General features: G+C 48.3%; 1 protein-coding gene across 1 annotated transcript in view; it reads left to right on the top strand.

Moving 5' to 3' along the window:
- The first annotated feature begins 679 nt into the window (after nt 1-679).
- The window catches only part of GABRR2 (gamma-aminobutyric acid type A receptor subunit rho2), a 37,940-nt gene continuing 16,006 nt past the window's right edge, over nt 680-22,613 (top strand). The window contains exons 1-2 of the mRNA XM_033867556.2: nt 680-832; nt 6,749-6,855. Of these exons, the coding sequence (XP_033723447.2) occupies nt 720-832; nt 6,749-6,855 (220 nt within the window). The 5' untranslated portion in view covers nt 680-719. The remainder of the gene's footprint in view (nt 833-6,748; nt 6,856-22,613) is intronic.

Genomic DNA, 22,613 nt, shown 5'->3' with positions numbered 1-22,613 from the left:
TTACATAATCACAAATTCTCCTTTGGTTTTTGCTTTCCTTCAAAATCAAAATATGTTTTATGTTTTGATAAGATGTGTTTTCACTGAAAAAAAAAAAGATGTGTATTTGGGGAAAAGCAAGCACCCTTGGCCATAGGTGAAGCACAGGCTCTTAGCTCAAGAAATAAAGCAACCCTGTGGAAACAGGTCATTTGAGTGTTTACTCAGCATTTCCGGGGCACATTCAGGTGCTCATCTCCGTGTGCACAAGTCTTCCCTGCAAATCCACTCAGAATCCAACCTGCTCCCTGGCGGATGTGACAGACTGGTTTTATGTCGCCAGAGAGATGGATTAATGATCTCAGCAAAAAGCTGGCATATCCAAGAGATTTAATTTTTTTTTTTTTTTTTTTTTTTTTTTTTATATAACAGTTTTAGCCAAAGCTGTTCTAGGACTCAGCGGAAGCTGACCTTCACAGGAGAACCAACTTACTAATAGCCAATCACTAAGTAGCAGGGAAGGCAAAGCCTTGGTGTTTGTGTCATGGCCTGAGGGGGTGGGAAGTAGGGTGGCACAAGCATCAGTATCAATATTAAATCGGGAAACTCAGCCTGGCCAGCCATGCCCTCCTTGCTGCCCTGGCTCGAGGCAGAAGACCGAGTCAATGGTTAAGCCTGGGGGGATCTGCTCCGCTGCAGGTTACTGGAAAGCAGCTTGCAGCATCACAGACGTTCACAGGATGCCTTATTTTGCAAGACTCATTTTGTTCTTGTTTTGCCTGATGGTTCTTGTGGAGACCAGAAAGCCCAAGAAGAGGAGATGGACAGGGCAGCTGGAAACGTCCAAGCCAAGGTAAAGCTGTGGGCGGGAGGGGAGGGAGGTGACTCGTAGTGGCAGTGACACACAGTGGGACAGCTCCCGGGAGGGCTAGGGGTTAGATCGCCCGTCCTATTGGAATCTGTTTTCCAGCCGGGGGTAGATAGGACCTCGCCCTCACTCAACACAGCCTCTCCCTGGGCACAAATACACTATTGTGTCACCAGCAGCGAGAGAGGGAAGCTAGACTAGGCTGAGCCTTTCATTCTGATGTCTGTGTTCCACCAAAGCATTTTGATTTAAGTCAGGCAGTTGAAGACTTAGTGGGTAAAGCATCGTTGTACTTCTCAGATTGTGCCGCTTAGTTTCTTGGGATTACATCCTGTAGGGACCATAGATGACCTGCTAAGGAATTACACTCAAGAATTTTTTTTTTTTAAACTACCCACCCCATATTTCAGGGCTGCTCTCACTTTCCGAGACTACCCCATGCCCTCGGGCCACTCTTGCCTTCTGAGACGGCTCACGTTCTCTCTACGGAGTGTGTATCTCTCTAAATAAACCCGCTTTCACTTTAAAAAGAAAAAAAAGAATTTTCTTTTTTGAGCGGAACTGTATATAGGAATGTAGTTTGACTTATTAAGAAAAAAATGTAACTGGGAGTTGTCTTCTTTAAATTATTTGATTGGGAACAGTTTTATAATGCTATCAGGTTTCATTGTACTGTGTTGAATCTTAGAGAAGATGTTTGAAATTTGCTAGGTTATTAAAAATATACATGTGGACAACAGTGAAGGCTATTTCATGATGTAATGGAAACACTTCCAAGAAATAACTGGTTAGGCCCAGAATTTGCACTTAACATAATTACATCACAAATCGAAGTTCCTTATTACGTTTGTTTTGAACTGATGTACGAAGCACGATATGCTAGGCCTGTTCAGCATGAAGGAAAGAGCAAGCAGCTAAGATATCCACGCCATGTGTAACACGCCATGTTACATGCCTGTTTTTCCATTCTGCTAAGCACTGCGTGATTATGAATATTAACTAATACCTTGAGGCACATTTTCTAGGTCAGTGGTCTCCCTTTTTGATCACGTACCGCTATCAGTGACCATTTTTTGAAACCGTACCCCGTGATGTGTATACATATATATACACAAATTACATACCCGTACTATTATAAATATGAATATCAAAGCTGAAAAGTTTCCTTATTTTTATTTTTTTATTTTTAATTTTTTAAACATTTGTTTCTCACAGTTTGTTTTTTTATATAAATTTATTTATTTTATTTATTTATTTTTGGCTGCATTGGGTCTTCGTTGCTGCGCTCGGGCTTTCTCTAGTTGCGTTGAGCAGGGGCTACTCTTCGTTGCGGTGCGCGGGCTTCTCACTGTGGTGGCTTCTCTTGTTGCGGAGCACGGGCTCTAGGCGCATGGGCTTCAGTAGTTGTGGCACACGGGCTCAGTAGTTGTGGCTCGCGGGCTCTAGAGCACAGGCTCAGTAGTTGTGGCACAGGGGCTTCATTGCTCCGCGGCATGTGGGATCTTCCCGGACCAGGGCTCAAACCCGTGTCCCCTGCATTGGCAGGTGGATTCTTAACCACTGTGCCACCAGGGAAGCCCCAAAGCTTCCTTATTTTTAGATAAAAACTAACTATAAATGAGAGTTACAATTTCTACTTCTTGCATCCCAGTGGAGCATCCTGAGCCCTCCAGGTGTGCCCCTACTTTGGAGACTGCTGCTCTGGGAGATGTAAATACTCTGTGAAGTCTAATTCCACTCAGTCAGAAAGCAAACAGGTACAAATTGTCCAGGATATTGGGAAAGAGGCACCACTCTCGAAGACGCATCCTGGTTATGTAGCCAGAATCCTAGGCTGTTGAACTGGCAGGAACTTCAGAGGTCACGGGGTCCAGCAATTCCCCTGAGTTCTAATTCTGTGAAATGTGAATAGGTGTTGTATAAAGAGGGGGTTCCAGGGTCAAAGAAGGTTGGGAAATCCTGGTTTAGACAGATATCTTTATAGCAGAACTTATAGAACATTTATTATGCCAATAGAGGTTGTTAATCTGGAAGAGGAGGATAAATTATGCAGTTTTTCTTTAAAAAAAAGAAAAAGAACAACACTTTTTTTTTTGGACTATCTTGTGGGATTCATAGTCCACAGAGCACACATGGGGAAACACTGTCTTATTTTACAGATAGATGCTAAAACGTCGGCATGAGTAATTCATACAGCTCGGTAGTAGCTTGACAGGACCAGAACCTAGGATCCTGATTTACTAGGTCTGAAGGGAAATCGTGGTCTGAACCTGTCTCTTTTCTAATAATGGTGCTGGGGTTCAGCACAAGCCCCTCAGGGACCCTCAGGGATCCCACTTGGCAGCCTGGGCAGTTACAGCATCTCTGTTGCTCTCAGAAGACCCACAGTCTCATTCCCAGACACCTGCATGAGCTTGTGGACAGACTGAATTTATTAAAAAAATTTTTTTAATTGCAGTATAGTTGGTTTACAGTATTGTATTAGTTTCAGGTGTACAGCATAGTGATTCTAAATTTTTATACGTTATACTCCATTTATAGTTATTATAAAATATTGGCTGTATTCCCTGTGTTGTACAATGTATCCTTGTAGCTTATTTATTTTATACATTGTAGTTTGTACCTCTTAATCTCCTAAGCCCTATTTTGCCCCTCCCCCTTCCCTCTCCCCACTGGTAACCAGTAGTTTGTTCTCTATACCTGTGAGTCTGTTTTTTTAAATATTCACTAGTTTGTTTTGTTTCTTAGTTCCACATATAAATAATACCCTACAGTATTTGTCTTTCTTTGTCTGACTTATTTCACTCAGCATAATACCCTCCAAGTCCATCCATGTTGTTGCAAATGGCAAATTTTCTTTCTTTTTTATGGCTGAGTAGTATTCCATTGTATATATAGACCACACTTTCTTTATCCATTCATCCGTTGACGGACACTTAGGTTGCTTCCACATTTTGGCCATTGTAAACTGCTGCTATGGACATGGAGCTGCACATATCTTTTCAAATTAGTGTTTTCATTTTCTTCAGATATATACCTGGGAGTAGAATTGTTGGATCATATGGTAGTTCTATTTTTAGTTTTTTGAGGAAACTTTATACTGTTTATGGATGGATTGAATTTGACCCTTAGGGGTGAAGATAACTTTTTGAAATCTATCCCATGAGGTGTTAAAGTGGATGAAAAGATGAACATACACATTCAAAGAATATAAAATAATTATTGAACAGAAGCTGGGAAAAAGGATAGAGAAAATGTATCAGGGAACATGCTTCTAGGCCTTTCTGTAATCCACCAGGGCGTGCACACGCTCAGACAATCATAGAGCTACGTCTGTCTGTGAAAAATTTCAGCCAAACATCTGACTAAAAGGTACTTTCATTATTGACACAAGAGTTAAGCTATGCTAATAAATAGGAATGAAATGACCTGAACCTTTTTCATTACAGTCTTAGAGCAGTTCAGCTCTGTGGAGTAGCTCCTTCTCTTAGAAGTCCTGTTCACACACACACACACACCGAGAGGACTTCTTCTAACCTGTCAGCCTTCCCTGTGTCACCCTGGCCAACACACCCTCGCAAAACAATTATTCTGTCCAGCAACTGCTTTTTCAAAACTGCTTCCGGTTTTCTGATCCTTTGTGTCCCTTTACTGAGTTGCTGCCAAGTGAGCCTGTTTGCTCTTAGCTCTTTGTTTTGTTCTGTTCTTCCTGCCTCTCAGCCTCCCAGGTTTATTCCCCGCCCTGCTGCCTAAGGCGGCCTCCTGACCACATGACTGCTTTCCTGCAAAGAGACGCCCTTCTCCCTTGAGATCTGAAAATACACCAAGATCTGGGAGTCTGGGCTCTGCCCTGATCGCACTGTGTGGCCCCTCCTGGTCCCGAAGCCTGAGGTCCCCTTTCATCTTTCCTTCCCATTTGCTGCCCCTTTGGTTCCACCTGCCCTTGGCCATCCTTCTCTCCTTTGGCATCATGGTTCCAGTGCTGGACCCAGGAGCCGCTTTGCTCTCCTGCTACCCAGTGACCCTCACCCTCCCTAGGGTTCTGGGGAAGGAAGTGGGGTTGGGAAGTCAGGAGAAACCAGGTTCAGGCAGGTTCAGGCCCTGCTTCTGCTGCTCCCTGGCTGTGTGGCCCTGTTTCCTGACCTTTCTGAACCTGATTTCTCCAATTGAAACCCCCTGGAATGATGTGTTGATTGCCGCTCACCAGCCCTGCTTCTCAAAGGCGTAGTGAGCACTTTTTCTTCTCTCCCCGCTCCACACCCCGACAAGGCTGGGTTTGAGGTTCCGTGAAAGCTCTGGCAGCCCCACCGCGGGGCTGGGGCTCGGCATATGGCCCCTGGAGTCTGGGGCGCGAGAGCCGGGCCCCTGGAGTCTGGGGTGGGAGAGCCGGGCCCCTGGAGTCTGGGGTGGGGCAGTGGCCGGCATCTCCCGTGGAGGATGGGTGCAGGGCATCCAGCTGACACCAATAGCCCAAGGATCAGGATATCAGCGGCCTGTGTTATCAAATAACTGAACCCGTAAGAAAAATTCTGGGTCCTTATTAATGGCACTGGGATTTCAATCTCCTCCCTCTCTCCAGGGTGCTGGCATGCTGGAACTTCCCTTCCCCTAATCCTCCCCTCTCAACTGAGAAACTGTGCTGACTGGGAGGGATTTGCTCCCCGCGAGCCAGGGCTGCCCTCACAATTTAATGTCTGTGATCGGCTAAGCCCTCAGACTGAGCTCGGCTTCCACGTTCCCGGGGTGTCTCTGCTGGGGCTTCTGTATACGGCCCCCCAGCAGTCGCTGCGCGGGGAGCCGGGCCTGGTCTGGCTCCACTTCTTGCGGAAGAGACCCGGGAGGGCAGAAGCTCCTTGGAAGGGCCCCTCCATGACCACACGTGTTTCTAGGGAACTTAGGTCCCACCTCCCAGCTACAGGAAGAAGCCATCGGCCTCTCGTCCTCGGAGTGTGCAGCTGCAACGGGCTTGTCCAAAAGCGTATCTGATCATAGCTTCTTTCTCCAAGTGCCCAACACCCTTCCTCTTTTTCCTTGGCTTTTGGATAAAAATAATTTTTTTTTTCTTTTTTTGGCCACGCAGCACACGGGAGCGCAGAGTCTTATCTGTGCCCAGCTGTGGCCTTGATGGCCGCTGGCTGTGAACTGTCTGTTCTCCCGAGGGTTGAGGCTCTCTCCGCCAGGGTGGATTCTTCAGACAGCTGCCAACTGGATAGATGGAAAGAGCATCAGGTCTGCCTAGGATAACACCAGCCTTTTAAAACTTTAACTACATTTGTCTCAGAATTTTATTTTATTTTTTTAAATATGCCACTTTGGTACATTGATTTTAAAAACTATTTATTTATTATTTATTTATATTGGCTGTGCCGGGTCTTAGTTGCGGCATGCAGGATCTAGTTCCCTGACCAGGGAACGAACCCGGGCCCCCTGCATTGGGAGCGTGGAGTCTTACCCACTGGACCACCAGGGAAGTCCCTAAGAATTTTCCTTATCTCAAAACCAATATTATAAGAACACTGAAGAGAGATTTTAACAGAAAAAAAAGACCCATCATAATTCTCCACCATTAGACCCAACCATTGGTCATCCAATCAGGACTTTGGGCAAGACAGTTAGGAGCTTGCCAAGGTAGGATGGTGTCCTGCCTTGGGGGGATCTACTTTAGGAAGCCTCTGGAAGGGCCAGGTCCTCGGGCCAGCCCACCTGTGAAGGCCCGGGGTGGTGGAGGTAAGGGGTGGGGGGGACCCTTTGTCTCTCGACCTCCCTTCAATGGAGAAAGAGGTGGTAGGATGGGCGAAAAGGTGAGTAACACGTAGACCCTGCAGGAAGTCATCTCCCCAAATCTTCTCACGCGATGTCTTGGTGGGCTGACGGAAAACAGTTTCTTGCTTGCCTTTGCAGTCACCTATATAAGAAGAACCTTGATGTGACCAAAATCCGAAAGGGAAAACCTCAGCCACTTCTCAGAGTGGATGACCATGATTTCACCATGAGGCCCGCCTTTGGAGGTAAGACTGCGTCCTCCCCTCGGCCCTCTGGGGACGGATCCCAGGGCTGCTTCCTGCTGCTCCTGCACTGGGTTCCCTCAGACACAGCCCTCCCCCCGGGGTCCCTGATTTTCCCCCTCACACTCAGAGAAGCCCAGCTGCCTCCCAGTCACTAATTATCCCCAGGAGAAAAGAGCTGGAAGGAAGTGAGTGGAGAGGGCTGTTGAGAAAAGGACCTGAGGGTGATTAAGCTGTTTACATTCACCGAGGCCCAGCACTGCTGCTGCCAACTTTCCTTTATGAAAAAAATAAGAGCATAAGAGCTGCATGGGCAGGGGGCAGGGGGAGGGTGGGTGGCAGGGCTGGAGCGTCCACACAGAAAAGGACCCCCTGGCTCTGCTATCCCGTGCCTGGCTGGGAATTTGGGGTTCTGAGGGGGGGCCCCCTGCTTGCCAATGCAGCGATAGTTTAACGCCTGGCAAAGGTCCCTTGCAGAATTGCCCCAAAGGAGCTTCCCTGCTTCGGCGGGGTGGGGAGGAGTGGTGGCCGGAACAGGAGGAATGCCACAGAGGGGAGGGGGCTGGGAAAGGAGCCAGCCATCTGCACCCACCAGGCAGGGAGAGGGATGCGAACTGCAGAATGCATGAGACACGGGGCCCACGTCCCCCCTGTGCAGGTGGGGAAACTGAGGCCCGGAGCATGGCCGCTGATGGGCCTCCGGCCAGAGAGACCTAGGCAGGAGGGTTTCCATTTCCCCTTTATCTCGCTCTTGAGCTCCTCTCAGGTGCAAACGTTCTCCTGGGGCAGCAGGAAGAAGTAGAGGTGACTTGTGGGCAAGTCACCGACCCTCTCTGAGCTTCTGCTTGCTGGTTTGTGAAATGGGGATAGTAATCCGTCCATCTGGGGCTGCTGTCAGGATTAAACGAGATCATGTATGTAAAGCCCTGGCACATACAGGCTCACAGCCCCTTAGAAAAACCCAGCTGTCAGGCCTCCCTCGTGTGACTGTTAGGGGATTAGGACATTAATTTATCCCAGAGGCCGTTGCAATTTACAAGGACTCAAAGCCTCCCCCTCAGTTCCCTGAGGCCTGACACCTGCCGAGCAGGAGAAGAGAGCAGGTGACAGATGACAAGCCCCTGCCTCTTCCTCCTGCCCCGATGGAATGCTGCACAGCTAGGGGTTCTGGTGCCCTCGAGGGCTTGTTTTGGGTAATGCCACCAAAGAGTTTTTTCTAAAATTCAATAACATTTCCGTGAATAAGCAGCTCTAAAATTAGCTGTATGTGCTCCAGGAAGTCCAAGCTAGACATCCTTGCTCCCCTTGCCTTTCCTCTAGAGGGTCGGGTAAGATGCAGAGGGCGACTGGAACAAGGTTGACAAACAACAGCATTAATGACAACGAACAACTTCTAGTGACTTCTGTTTCAGGCACCATTCTACTCAGGGTGCTTACAGACACGATCTGACTTCATTCCTCACAACTCCGTGAAGTAGGTACTATTATTATGCCCAGATGGGGAAACTGAGGCGCGGAGAGGTGAGGTGACTGGTCCAGGTCACACAGCTACTGAGGCAGGCCCACTCTCCTAGCTGGGTCTCTTTCTTACCCCCTCAATCCGCATGTCCCCCAGTGCTGGGCCACTAGACAGAGCAGGCGTGTTTAGGGCTCACAAGGAATACTCCTAGGGGCCCCTGATAAGATGTTATTTTAAAGTCAGAAGAAAAAAAGAAAATTTTAGGTAGAAGAAAATGTTAATATATAATATTAATATATTCATCTTTATAGCACCACAGTTGTGTGCTTTTTAAATATGTTTTTTCTGGTGGAAGGGCCCACGAAGGCAAAAGTGCCCAGCACCCTCAAAAGTCGCAACGTGACCCTGCCTCAGTGCACAGTGTTGTAGGGCAGCTGTGTGTATCCGGGTGTGGGTGATCTTCTGAATAACACATTGTAACTTTCTGACGGAGGCTGATGTTGCGGCAGGAGCCTGAGCCATCACCTGGTTAGGACTTTCAGTTTACAGAAGAAGAGCCTGGGGTCCAGGGGGTTAAGTGATGGCCACAGAACAACTGGGGGCAGAACTTGGGTTTCCTCTGTGATGTCACATGCAAAAGTGAAAGCCTCATTAAAACGCCCTCCTCCTCTGGGAGAAAGCCAGGGGAGCCAGGAGCTAGCTCTCAGGACTGGCAGGTGAAATCCTGCCACGTTCCCAGAAAACCCAGCTCTGAGTAGAATCATCCAACAGGCTGTGGCCTCAGTCAGGGTGCTCCTTCCTCGAGCCACGTTTGAGGAGCAAATTGGACTTCGTGTATCCTGATCCCTGCAACTTCTGGTGCCGCCCAGAGTGTGGAGGATGAGGACAGTCCCTTGCCCCTGCCTGAGTGAGCCTCTGAGGCTGGGAAAGACCCTGACTTTAGGGAAAGCCGCCGGGGAAGGAGGTGTCACCTCCAGCAGGTGCGGTAAGACCTGAGGCTCTTACATCAGCCGTCAAGATCTGGGTCACCAAAGCCAAGGGGGGGCTATACCTCCTTTCCGAGCCCTCCCCCCAGAGCAGCTGGTTTTCTGGGCACCGTTTCTCCCCTGCAGGGCTTTCCTGGATGTCTAGATGTCACTTGGATGAAATAGGACCAGGGGAGCACATGGTGAGGTACACACACATGAACTCATAAATAAGAATCTTTGCAACTCGTGGAGTCCTGGCTGTTGCCAATCTGGCTCCCTGTGCACCGACGCCAAATAAAAATACGGAGACAGAGAACTGGAAGATAAGAGATAGAGAGGCTTTTGATTTTCCTTGCCAGGCAAAGGGAAGACACAGGAGGCTAACGCCTCAAGAACTGTGCCCGCCTCCTTGGGGAATCGGAGAAGGTTTTACACGTGGGGCTCAGCTTGAAGGGGTATATGATAAGGATCAAAAGTAGTGAAGGTCTTGCATTTCTTTTCTTCTGCAAATTCATGGCCAAAGCTGGCATCAGGCAGCTCAGCACCCGGGTCTGGTGTCCCTGAAGTTATCGGCCCGTGAACTCCTTTCTGAGATGAAGAGTGCTACAAGGGAGTGTAGGGGGAGAAGAAAGGCCAGGTGCAACGGGTCATTTGTATGGAGTCAGAGAGGAATCAGCTTTGTGAAGGACAAGTCTAGCTACAAGTGTTTGTTAGTAGTAACAGCTAAACAATAACCAAGACTGCTTAACTCTTTCAGACCTGTTTATGTTGATTCCCCAGCCTGTTCATTGTTTCCTTATTTTCCTTGTTTATCAGAAAGGTCTCATTTCTATTTTTGCTGCAACATGGCCAAGCAGGCTGGATGGGGCCATCAGAGGAGGGAGCTTCCCACCGCCTGGGGTTCCAATGATTGCTATAATTCATAATCCCTGGAGCATCTGCAGATGGTTTAGAGCCAAGAAGCCTTCCTTGCAGGTCCTCCTGAGGGTCTCCATTCCATCCAGCCCCTCACTTCTGCGCAGAGGCACTGGCCAGGGGGGTGGGTGTGTCTCTGAGGGAGGAGGCTGGCAGACAGCACATAGATGGCTCTGTGTGAGTAAGAGAAAGCCCGCCTTCCTTGGGGGCAGCCCTGTGCCAGATACCTGGTCCAAAGCAGAGCCTGGGCTCAACCGGCCCTAATGCCTGCCCAGCCTAACACGCCCCTCTAAAAGGCAGCCATGCACGCTCAGCAGGCCACGCCAACAAGACGCCCGTCAACAACTGTGGGGTATGTGTTGCATCCCTGTCTTCTCTTCCTAACTTGTTTTTCGAAGAGGGGCTTCCTTGTGGACTGACATTTAAAAATAATTGCTAGAGAGGAATTTGCCTAAGGCTAGATATCCCTCGGATGACCTTTTCAGTCTGGAAAAAGAAAAGATTAAAAATCTAGCAGCTTCCTAATAATCCCAGGGATCAGTTGAAACAAAAATATCTGGTCTAAGCTCCCAGCTGCCTGGTTTGCTGGTGTGTCCTGGTTAGGAGAACCTCCAGAGGCCTGGGGTTTCCCCTCCATTTGTTAGGAGAACGAGTGCAATGCTGATTTTTTAAAATTAAAAAGACTGCTAAAACGTACATAGCATAAAATGTACCATTTTAACCATACAGTTCAGTGGCGAAAGAATATTCGCGTTGTTGTGCAATCGTCACCAGCATACATCTCCAGGACTTTTTCATCTTCCTAAATTGTCAATGAAACAATAACTCTTTTTTTGAAAAAAACAAATTTATCTGTTTATTTTTGGCTGCGCACGGGCTTTCTCTAGTTGCAGAGAGCAGGGGCTGCTCTTCGTTGTGGTGCGTGGGCTTCTCATTGTGGTGGCTTCTCTTGTTGCAGAGCATGGGCTCTAGGCATGCGGGCTTCAGTAGTTGTGGCTTGCGGGCTCTAGAGCGCAGGCTCAGTAGTTGTGGCGCACGGACTTAGTTGCTCTGCGGCATGTGGGATCCTCCTGGACCAGGGATCGAACCCGTGTCCCCTGCATTGGCAGGCAGATCCTTAACCACTGCACCACCAGGGAAGTCCCGAAACAATAACTCTTTACTCCTGCTTCCCCCTGCCCCTGGCAACCACCATTCCCCTTTCTGTCTCTATGAATTTGACCGCTCTAGGTTTCTCATGTTAGTGGAATCATACAGTATTTGTCTTTTTGTGACTGGCTTATTCACTTAGCATTATGCCTTCGAGGTTCATCCATGTTGTAGCGTGTAAGGCCAAATAATATTCCATTGTATGAATATATCACGTCTTGTTTAATTGCCATTCATCTGTCAGTGGACATTTGGATTGTTTTTACCTTTTGGCTCCCGGGAATAATTCTGCCATGGACATGTGTGTGCAAACATCTATTCAAGACCCTGTTTTCAATTCTTCGGGGTATATACCCAGAAGTGGAATTGCTGGGTCACGTGGTAGCTCTATGTTTAGTTTTTTCAGAAACTCCCACACTTTCTTCTACAGCAGCTGCATCAGTTTACATCCTCACCAGCATGATACTGATTTTTAAATCAAACTGTAGAGATGGAAGGTAAAGGAGGGGTGTAATGTCATCACGGATTCTTTTGAATTACATCCAAGGAGTTTGTTAGGATGGTCAGGAAGTGACCACAAAGTAGGTTAGGTTCTCCAACCAAAATACTTTCACTTTCATTCATAAGACAAGTACAGTGTGTTTTGGAGCTGTTATGTGTGGAACAGGGTCCATGGCATTCGGGGACCCAGCAGTGAGCAAGACAGCCACAGTCCTTGGAGTGTCAATGCTCTGGTTGGGGAGACCAGTGTTAATGAAATCCTCACATCAAGTTGTTAAATTATGGAGAGCTGCTGGAAGGACAGGGGAGCCGTGGGGTGCGAGCAGCAGGGTCTGGCCGTGGGCACCAGGGAAGGGTGGCCCCGAGGAGCCTGGGAGGATGAAGGCCAAGGAGCCACCCTTGCCGGGAAGGGTGTGCATTCGGTCACTCCGCCTGACACGACAGTGTTCCCAGGAAGCTAACAGTCTACAAGGGAAACAGAGAAATGACTAAGTGCAGTCAAGTATCACAGAAGCAATGTAGGGCATCTCTGCTGACGGGGGGAACTGAGTGGTCAGCTCCATCCAGAGAGAGGAAACCAGCAAGCTGGCAGTGACGCCTTCATTCAGGAGGCGATGCTCGCAATGAGTCGGGAAAGATGCGCAGGGGGTGAGCCCAGCGGGTGGGAGGGAAGGAGGGATCAGGGAGGAGGGTGCTCACGGATAACAGGAGGGCAGCGGAATGCGAGCAGCGTGTGTGTGTGTGTGTGTGTGTGTGTGTGTGTGTGTGTGTGTGTGCATATGTGTGTAGAGGGGGCAGTGCAGCCCAGGCTGCGGAAGGGCAAGATGATACCTGTGCTTTAGAAAGCTCCCTGAGGGTCTGCTAGGAAGAGGCTGGAGCAGCTAAGAATGGATGCGGGACGCTAGCTGGCCACTTCAGCCATGGTCCAGGTCTGAGTTGATGGGGGTTAAGCTAAGGCCTAGAAAGAATGGATAAAGAAGATGTGTGGCTTCCCCAGTGGCGTAGTGGTTAAGAATCCGCCTGCCAATGCAGGGGACTCAGGTTCGAGCCCTGGTCTGGAAAGATCCCACATGCCGCAGAGCAACTAAGCCCGTGCACCACAGCTACTGAACCTGCGCACCTAGAGCCTGTGCTCTGCAACAAGAGAAACCACCGCAATGAGAACCCCTCACAACGCAACAAAGAATAGCCCCTCTCGCTGCAACTAGAGAAAGCCCACGTGCAGCAACGAAGACCCAACGCAGACAAAAATAAATAACTAAACTAAAAAAAAAAAAGATGTGGTACATATATACAATGTAATATTAGCCATAAAAAAATGAAATAATGCCATTTGCAGCAACATGGATGAACCTAGAGATTTTCATACTGAGTGAAGTAAGTCAGACAGAGAAAGACAAATATCATATGATATCACTCATATGTGGAATCTAATTTTAAAAAATGATACAAATGAACTTATTTACAAACCAGAAACAGACTCACAGATTTCAGAAACAAACTTATGGTTACCAAAGGGAAAATGTTAGGGGGACGGATAAATCAGGAGTTTGGGATTAACATACACACACTACTATACATAAGATAGATAACCAACAAGGACCTACTGTATAGCACAGGGAACTCTACTCAATATTCTGTGATAACCTATATCAGAAGAGAATCTGAAAAAGAATGGATATATGTATAACTGAGTCACTTTGCTGTACACCTAAAACGAACACAACATTGTAAATCAACTATACTCCAATTAAAAAAAAAAAAGTGGAGGGATCGTGAGAAGTGAAGGAGGGAGACAGCCACCGCTGGAACCGGAGGAAGCTGGGACACCTGAGTGTCTGCCTGGGGGCGGCCATCCACCCAGAAGGAGCCCAGGCGGGAGGCATTGGGAAAAGCTACAGTAACAGTAGGGGGACAGTGGAGAGTTTAATGAAGGTCTGTTCACAAAGGGGTGGGCAGGGTTAAAGGAAACCAGCAAGCTGGCAGTGAAGCCTTGAGGGCTGGAAGAGTGTGGAGCCTTCACCAGGTTAGGGGTGGAGGGCAAGAGGAGGGAGCAGTTCCCAGAATCTGGAAAAGAGCCAGAGCCTTGGGAAGGGGGTGCCCTACAGGGGAGCCCTGGCGTCCAGGAGAGGACGGGCCCATGAAGCCTGCAGGGAGGGCTGGGGGAGAGAATCAGTTCGTCTTCGTCTCCTCCAGCCTTCTGAGACCCGCTGGCACCTTCATTGGCTGAACCAACCAGAAGGCAGAAGACGAGGGCCCGCTGTGAGCAGCGGCCATAGGTCAAGGCAAGGGGGTCCTGTGTGTGATCCTCACCTGCACTCAGGGCGTGGTCTGTGGGCCAAGAGGACGTGCCCACCTGAGATTTCCCTTCTAGGCCACACTTGGGTACTGGGACCCAGAATCATGTCCACACAGCCCAGAGCCCACCTCGGGACCTGCCTGGGCCTCCTCCCTAGGCGAGCCCCAGGGGTGGGGTTGGGGGCTGTACTGCGCATGCGGGGTCCCCCCTCCCCTCCCCCCTCACCTCCCCCCTCCCCTCTCCCCTCCCCTCTCCCCTCCCCCTCCTTTCCCCTTCCCCCTCCCCTCCCCTTCCACCCCTCCCCTTCCATCCCTCCCCTTCCACCCCTCCCCAGCCCTACCCCACCCCACCCCACCCCACCCCCTGGTGCTGAGTGGGGCTGAGGGCTGCCTTTCAGACGGCTTTGGATAGAGCTCAGATAGTGGGCAGGGGTGTCCACCGGCACACGCCAGGCTCTTCTCTGTGCCGGCTGCTGCTGTGGGTGGGAAAAGGGCAGCTCCGGAGCTGGGCCCGCTCTCCCTGCCCTGCCATGTCCCAGCCGGAGCTCCCAGGAGTCAGAGTTCTGAGGCTGGGCTTGGCCTTCCGGGTTGATATGAACATGTATTTGTCAAAGAAGTAGGGGAGGCTATATATCTTTTTGCAGTTTCTTAGCTTGATTTATAACCTTTAGACATTCAAACATGTGGCATATGGGCCCCCAGTTGTGCTCCTGCCTGGGGGTGGGTTTGTAAATGTGGACGCTGCCCTTACTGGTCAGCTGCCCAGCACAGAGCAGGGCGGAGTGTGGGTCTGCTTTCCCAGAGGGGCAACGGCTGGACCGGCCGAGATTGAGTGAGCGGGGAAGGTGGGACCAGGGGCAGGTTGGGGCAATGGCTGGGCCTGCAGTACTCTCCCCATGTCAGCTTCTAGAGCACAGGAGAACCCTTCCTGCACCACATGCAACCACCAAAGGGCTGAATTTAGGAGATGAAATACTGGCTCCTGTGCTTCCTTGAGATACTTGCAAAACCCATACTTCCGGCCATCACTTAGGCAACCTGCTGATTTTCTATCAGCTTTCTCTTAGGTGACTCAGGCAGGGAGCTGTGGAGACCTTGCTGATTTTGCCCCCCTCCCTCCTGCCCTTTCCCCTCCTAGATCAACCAAGTTGAATCAATTCATGCATCACAGTGTCTCTCAGATCTGCCCCCTCACACCACACATTCTCAATGCCTTCTTGGGGGGGTGAAAAAAACCTTAGACATTACAATGCTTGTGGCCCTCCAAAGCTCCACCTTCCCTTCCCATCTTATTCCTTAGTATTTAATTTAAATTTAAATGAATTCATACTTAAATAAATTAAATTTTCTCTTTCGTGGATGATAATGATAAGAAGGTTGGAAGCACTACCGAAACCAACACCATGGCCCCCAAACCACACCTCATAGCCAAATTCACCTTCTGGAAACACCCCTTCCCTGTGCTGCTCCCTCAGAAACTTCAGGGCTTCCCATATTCCACGGGATGAAATGCAGACCCGCCTCTCCCCTCTGTGTCCCGAAAGTTCCACGGTCTGGCCCAGCTGCCTCCCCAGCTTACCTCCCCCTGACAGGACTCTTCTGTCGTAGAAGGCTGTCTCTTGCTGCACGTCCGTTCTCGAGTCTGCTATGAACATCTGTCCATGGTGGCCCCCTTGCTTCATCTGACAGCCTGTCCGATGAAAGAGAAATTAAGGAAAGAATCCCATTCACCATTGCAACAAAAAGAATAAAATACCTAGGAATAAATCTACCTAGGGAGACAAAAGACCTGTATGCAGAAAACTATAAGACACTGATGAAAGAAATTAAAGATGATACAAACAGATGGAGAGATATACCATGTTCTTGGATTGGAAGAATCAATATTGTGAAAATGACTATATTGCCCAAAGGAATCTACAGATTCAGTGCAATCCTTATCAAATTACCAATGGCTTTTTTTACAGAACTAGAACAAAAAAATCTTAAAATTTGTATGGAGACACAAAAGATCCCGAATAGCCAAAGCAGTCTTGAGGAAAAAAAAAACGGAGCTGGAGGAATCAGACTCCCTGACTTCAGGCTATACTACAAAGCTAAAGTAATGAAGATAATATGGTACTGGCACAAAAGCAGAAATATAGATCAATGGAACAGGATAGAAAGCCCAGAGATAAACCCACGCTCCTATGGTCAACTAATCTATGACAAAGGAGGCAAGGATATACAATGGAGAAAAGACAGTCTCTTCAATAAGTGGTGCTGGGAAAACTGGACAGGTACGTTTAAAGGAATGAAATTAGAACACTCCCTAACACCATACACAAAAATAAACTCAAAATGGATTAAAGACCTAAATGTAAGACCGGACATTATAAAACTCTTAGAGGGAAACATAGGAAGAACAGTCTTTGACATAAATCACAGCAAGATGGTTTTTGACCCACCTCCTAGAGAAATGGAAATAAAAACAAGAATAAACAAATGGGACCTAAGGAAACTTAAAAGCTTTTGCACAGCAAAGGAAACTATAAACAAGACCAAAAGCCAACCCTCAGAATGGGAGAAAAAATTTGCAAACGAAGCAACAGGAAATCTCCAAAATACATAAACAGCTCATGTAGCTCAATATCAGAAAAACAAACAACCCAATCCAAAAATGGGCAGAAGACCTAAATAGACATTTCTAAAGAAGACATACAGATGGCCAAGAGGCACATGAAAAGCTGCTTGAAATCACTAATTATTAGAGAAATGCCAACCAAATCTACAATGAGGTATCACCTCACACCAGTTAGAATGGGCATCATCAGAAAATCTGCAAACAACAAATGCTGGAGAGGGTGTGGAGAAAAGGGAACCCTCTTGCACTGTTGGTGGGAATGTAAATTGATACAGCCACTATGGAGAACAGTATGGAGGTCCCTTAAAAAACTAAAAATAGAATTACCATATGACCCAGCAATCCCACTACTGGGCATATACCCTGAGAAAACCATAATTCAAAAAGACACATGCACCCCAGTGTTCATTGCAGCACTATTTACAATAGCCAGGTCATGGAATCAACCTAAATGCCCATCGACAGATGAATGGATAAAGAAGATGTAGTACATATATTACTCAGCCATAAAAAGGAATGAAATTGGGTCATGTGTAGAGACGTGGATGGACCTAGAGACTGTCATACAGAGTAGAGTAAGTCAGAAAGAGAAAAACAAATATTGTATATTAACGCATATATGTGGAATCTAGAAAAATGGGACCGATGAACCGGTTTGCAAGGCAGAAATAGAGACACAGATGTAGAGGACAAACGTATGGACACCAAGGGGGGAAAGCGGGGAGTGGGGGTGAGGGGGTGGGAGGGTGGGAGGGGGTGGGATGAACTGGGAGATTGGGATTGACATGTATACACTAATATGTATAAAATAGGTAAATAATAAGAACCTGCTGTATAAAAAAATTTTTTTTAATAAATTAAAAAAAAAAGGAATGCTCTGGTCAGCATAATGCATTCGTTAGAGCAGGGGCTCTGGAGGTGGACCCCTGGGATCAGCTTGTGGTGTGCCTCTCTCTGATGGGGACCTCCGTCGCTTCTCTAGTCCTCAGATTCTCACCTGTAGAATGGAGGTAATATCAGTACCTTCCTCACCAGATTGTCATGAAGATGGACTCAAGTGTCCTACAGGAAGCACTGAACACAGCAGAGACCGTGTGTGTGTGTGTGTGTGTGTGTGTGCGCGCGTGTGTGTGTGTGTTGGGGGGAAGGGGATGGTGGAAGCAGTGCATCAAAGCACTGGTTGCTGACGTGATAAAGACATGGCTACGGCCCCAGGGAGCTCATGGCCTCCTAGACTCACAGCATACGCTCCCTTAGGGCCTCTCCTGGGATAAAGGCTTGTACTGTTACTATTACTATGATCTGTTCTGCTCACAACGCTTCTGACTCAAATGTGTGGGTTTTCCGCACCAAGCAATTCCCCTGTTGTCTGTGGACACCAGCTGGGTGTCCTACAATTTAATTCAGTTCTAACACTACCTGGGGTTAGTGCAGACACCACAGGTTAAGGGCTCAGGCCCAGAAGACTGCCCCTCAGTTCAGATACCAATCACAAGTAGTAGGTCCCCGAGTTACCTGCACTTCTCTCCGACTTGGCTGCAAAATTGAGGGTTCCCACAACCCCCTTCTCAGGTGTGATAATTTGCTATAATGGCTCATAGAATCAGGGAAACACTTTACTTATGGTTCCCAGCTTATTATAAAGAACATTATATAAGACACAGATGGATAGCGGATGAAGAGGGGCATAGGGTGAGGACCGGAAGGGTGCTGAGCTCAGGGGTTTCTGTCCCGCGGAGCTGGGGGCACTACCTTCCTGGCATGTGGATGTGTTCACCAACCAGGAAGCTCACTGAACCCTGTTGTTCAGGGGTTTTATGGATGTTCCACTGTGTAGACACGATTGATGAAATCATTGGCCACTGGTGATTAATTCAACCTCCAGCCCCTCCCCCCTCCCCCTCCTTGGGAGTTGGGAGGTGGGGCTGAAAGCTCCAACCCTCTAATCACATGGCTGTTCCTTGGCAACCAGCCCCATCTTGAAACTATCCAGGAGCCCAGGAGAGCCACCACACTAGCATAAACTCAGGTGTGGTTAGTAAGGGGTTGTCATAAATAACAAAATACACTCCTCTCACCCCTCTCACTCAGGAAGTTACAAGGGTTTTAGGAGCTCTGTGCCAGGAACTGGGGCTGAGGACCAAATACATATTTCTCATTATATCACAGTATCACATCACGATATTACAACTGCTGTGTCACTTTGCAAGGTTAATGCCTAGTTACGTCTCCAGCTGGACTGTCTCCAATGTGATGCCTTCCTAGGGAATTTTCTAGGAACACATGTGTTTCACCCTGTATACTTTAGCTCCACCCCCATTTAAGGTGCCCTCTGTGTTTAGGGCACCCAGACTGTGAGGGGAGACCCTCCCGAATGCTCCCATGCTTTACTCCGTAGCCTTCAGCCCCTGAACTTCCAAGCCACTGGAGTCTGGCCACCAAGGCCCCAAATGCCACTCAGCTGGCCCAGCTGAGGCCCATGGAGCCAGTTCAAGGCAGGGTCATGCCTCATTTTGGAGCTGGGGTCTCCTCCCTGAATGCTTCTCAGGCCTCCCTGGCTCTGCCTCCCCTGTTCCTCATGCTGGGTAAGGTCTAGTGCTCCATTGTTACAGTGAACGGGCTAGAGCGCCAAAGCTAGGGAGAAAGCCAGCCTTCTGGGTCTCTGGCAGCCTTCTTCCCAGGATCTCCTGCCCTCAGAGGAGACCCCTCTGATTCCTCCTCAGTGCCTTTGGCCCTTCCCTTCTGGAGCACAAACTCTCACTCACACTCACACCCTGTTCCCGTTACCAAATTGAACTTGGGTCCACTTGGCCACCTCATAGCAAAGTCAATCTACTGTCCCTGGGTTGTGGTGAAGGGCAGCCTGTGCTCCAAAGACCTGACCACCCTGATTCCTTTCAGGGAAGGGTTTCTAAAGGCAACATTTGGAGTAAGTGTTGCAACTTGTGGACTTCCTTCTGTTTGGTTGGTGGTGGGGTAACAGGGAGAGGCTTGGGGAATCTTAATCATCAGTCTTTTGGTTCCAACCAGTCTGCATGTAATCACCATCCTCTACTTGGGTGGGGGGCTCTTAGTTTCTGCAGAACAGCTCAGAGATATGGGTCAGATCATTATATATACCCGTTGAAGAGGAACTAGGACTCTGTTTTATCGCTGAACTATTGTTTAAGCTATCATTACTTTTCTTGTTTGACTGCTCTTCCTTTGTTTCTGCATTCCCTCACTTCCCTGATTAGTAACTGCTTGAGACTGGCACTCAGGGAAGGCCTAGGAGAATAAAGCCTTTTTCTACAAAAAAGAAATGGGGCACGTGGTAGGGGGTATTGTACCCAAGAGGGCCTCACAGGGTCCTGTTCAGTTTCAACCGCCACATTTCTTTGATACTCCTCAATCATCAGGGGAACAAGGGCAGGACAAGAAGGGGAACAAAGTTTTGGATAGAGGGGTTAATGATAAACTCGGCAGAGGAGCTCAGTTTCAGTGGGACTCAGTTTCACAACTACTGGCTCCTTCCCCTAAAATTAAACTCCTCTTCCTGGCCTCTTCCTCCTCTGCCATCCCCTCCAGGCAATCTCACTCCTTCCCTCCCTGACCCCATTTAACCCCGGTGACCAAGCAGGTCACCATGTGCCTGAAGGACGGGGTGCTGGGCAGTGGGGCAGGGCTGGGCCCCGAATAGACAAGTCTGTTTGGGATGTTAAATTTAAGAACTTGGTTAGATATCCAGGGGGGACCTCTGTTAGACTTCAACAACAACAGGGTCAGAGTCCGGGTCAGAGATCGAGCCCAGGAGGGGCCCAAGGACCTCAGAGAAGGAGCCAGGGAACAGCTGTGTCACAGAGATGGAAGAGGGACGGGGTTTCAGCTAAGGAGGTTGGTCACGGGAGGGAGGTCAGGCTTGGGTAAAGACTGCTCGACTCAGCAAGTATTATGGGGGAAGGAAGGCATGGATAGGTAGGAAGTAGAGTCAGCTGGTGGAGATGGGATCGTGAAAAAGTTTGAAAACAAAGAGAAAAATGGTAACCAGGACATGCGACGTTGTAAAATCTCACTCCTGGGGGTTCCTTAAAGATCAGTTGTCCAGGGCTTCCCTGGTGGCGCAGTGGTGGAGAGTCCGCCTGCCGATGCAGGGGACACGGGTTCGTGCCCCGGTCTGGGAAGATTCCACGTGCCGCGGAGTGGCTGAGCGCGTGAGCCATGGCCGCTGAGCCTGCGCGTCCGGAGCCTGTGCTCCGCAACGGGAGAGGCTGCAACAGTGAGAGGCCCGCGTACCGCAAAAAAAAAAAAAAAAAAAGATCAGTTGTCCAGTGCCCTCAGACTTGACTGTAGATCAGCAGGACTTGTGATGTCTCCGGTGCAGGAGGCTCAGGGTGGGGTCCAAGAATTGCATCTCTAACAAATGCCTGCTGATGCTGATGCTGCTTGTGGAAGGGAGAGCCCCTGAGTCCAGCCTCGCCCACCCCACCCCAGGTGGATGGTTAAATGCCTGCCACATGGCACTCGCTGCCTGCTCGGGAAGCAGTGCTCACCATGAGAAAAGTCAGGCCTCTTTTAAAACTGAAATGTTTGATTACACCCAACAATAAGGGAAAGTGTCTCAACCAATATTTCAAATTAACTCAGACTTCGCAAGAAGTCCTCAAGGAAAGGGAAGGGCCATGGAGGAAAGTCAAGCCATGCAAGCTGCAGTGATGAACATCTTATAGTGTTGTTGCGTGTAACTATACATTCCATTGTATGAATATACCACAATGTATTTAACCTATTCTGTAGATAGACTGCGTCATGAGGTTTATATATCTTCCATTTTGCTGGATAATGCCTTCTAAGGTAGTTGTACCAATTTACACCCACCACTGGCAGAGTATGAGCGTTCCTGTTGCTCCATATCCTTATCAACACTTGGTGTAGCTACTCTCATATGAGCCAAGTTTGTTAGTATATAGTAGTAATATCTCACTGTGGTTCTAAGGGAGCTGTTAATGCAGTTGAGTACTTTCTCATTTGTCTATTGTTTATTTCTTCTTTTGCAAAATGCCTATTCAAATCTCTTGCCCCTTTTTGTATTGGATTGTCTGATTTTTTCTTAATGGAACTCTTAGGAGTTTTTTATTTTATTTATTTTATTTTTTTGCGGTACGCGGGCCTCTCACTGCTGCGGCCTCTCCCGTTGTGGAGCACAGGCTCCGGACGCGCAGGCTCAGTGGCCATGGCTCGCGGGTCCAACTGCTCCACGGCATGTGGGATCTTCCCGGACCAGGGCATGAACCCGCGTCCCCTGCATCGGCAGGCGGACTCTCAACCACTGCGCCACCAGGGAAGCCCCCTATCATATCCTTTTTATTGTCCAACCTATTCTTTATGTTCTCTCTTTTTTTTCTCCTTCCTTTCTTGCTTTTGTTTAGACTGATTATTTTTGGTTATACCTATTTTGGCTTTTCTATTTTAGTTTTGGAAATATATACCCTTACTACTTTTTTTTGTGGTTCCCTAGAAAACAACATGAATCTTTGGCTTATAGTACTAGTATGTTAAGTAACTATTTTTACTGTCCTCCAGACAATGCAAAGACCTCAGAACACTTTCACTCCATTTATACCTCTCCCTTCTTAAATGTTGTATATTTTTATTTAGTTTTTTCAATCCTACAACACATGGTTAATATTGTTTTATATAGTCAGTGTTCCCTTAGAATCATACATATATTTACTATTTTTGTTGGTCTTTCATTCTTGCATCTCCAGCTTTCTTTCTGGATCATGCTCCTTCTGCTTGAAAAACACCTTCATTTAGGGCAGGATGCCTGTTGGCAAATTCTGTTTTAATTTGTCTTAAAATTCTACCTCAC

Source organism: Tursiops truncatus, chromosome 12, assembly GCF_011762595.2.
Source record: "Tursiops truncatus isolate mTurTru1 chromosome 12, mTurTru1.mat.Y, whole genome shotgun sequence".
In the NCBI taxonomy this organism is placed as follows: domain Eukaryota; kingdom Metazoa; phylum Chordata; class Mammalia; order Artiodactyla; family Delphinidae; genus Tursiops; species Tursiops truncatus.
This window is presented reverse-complemented; position numbering and strand designations above follow the sequence as displayed.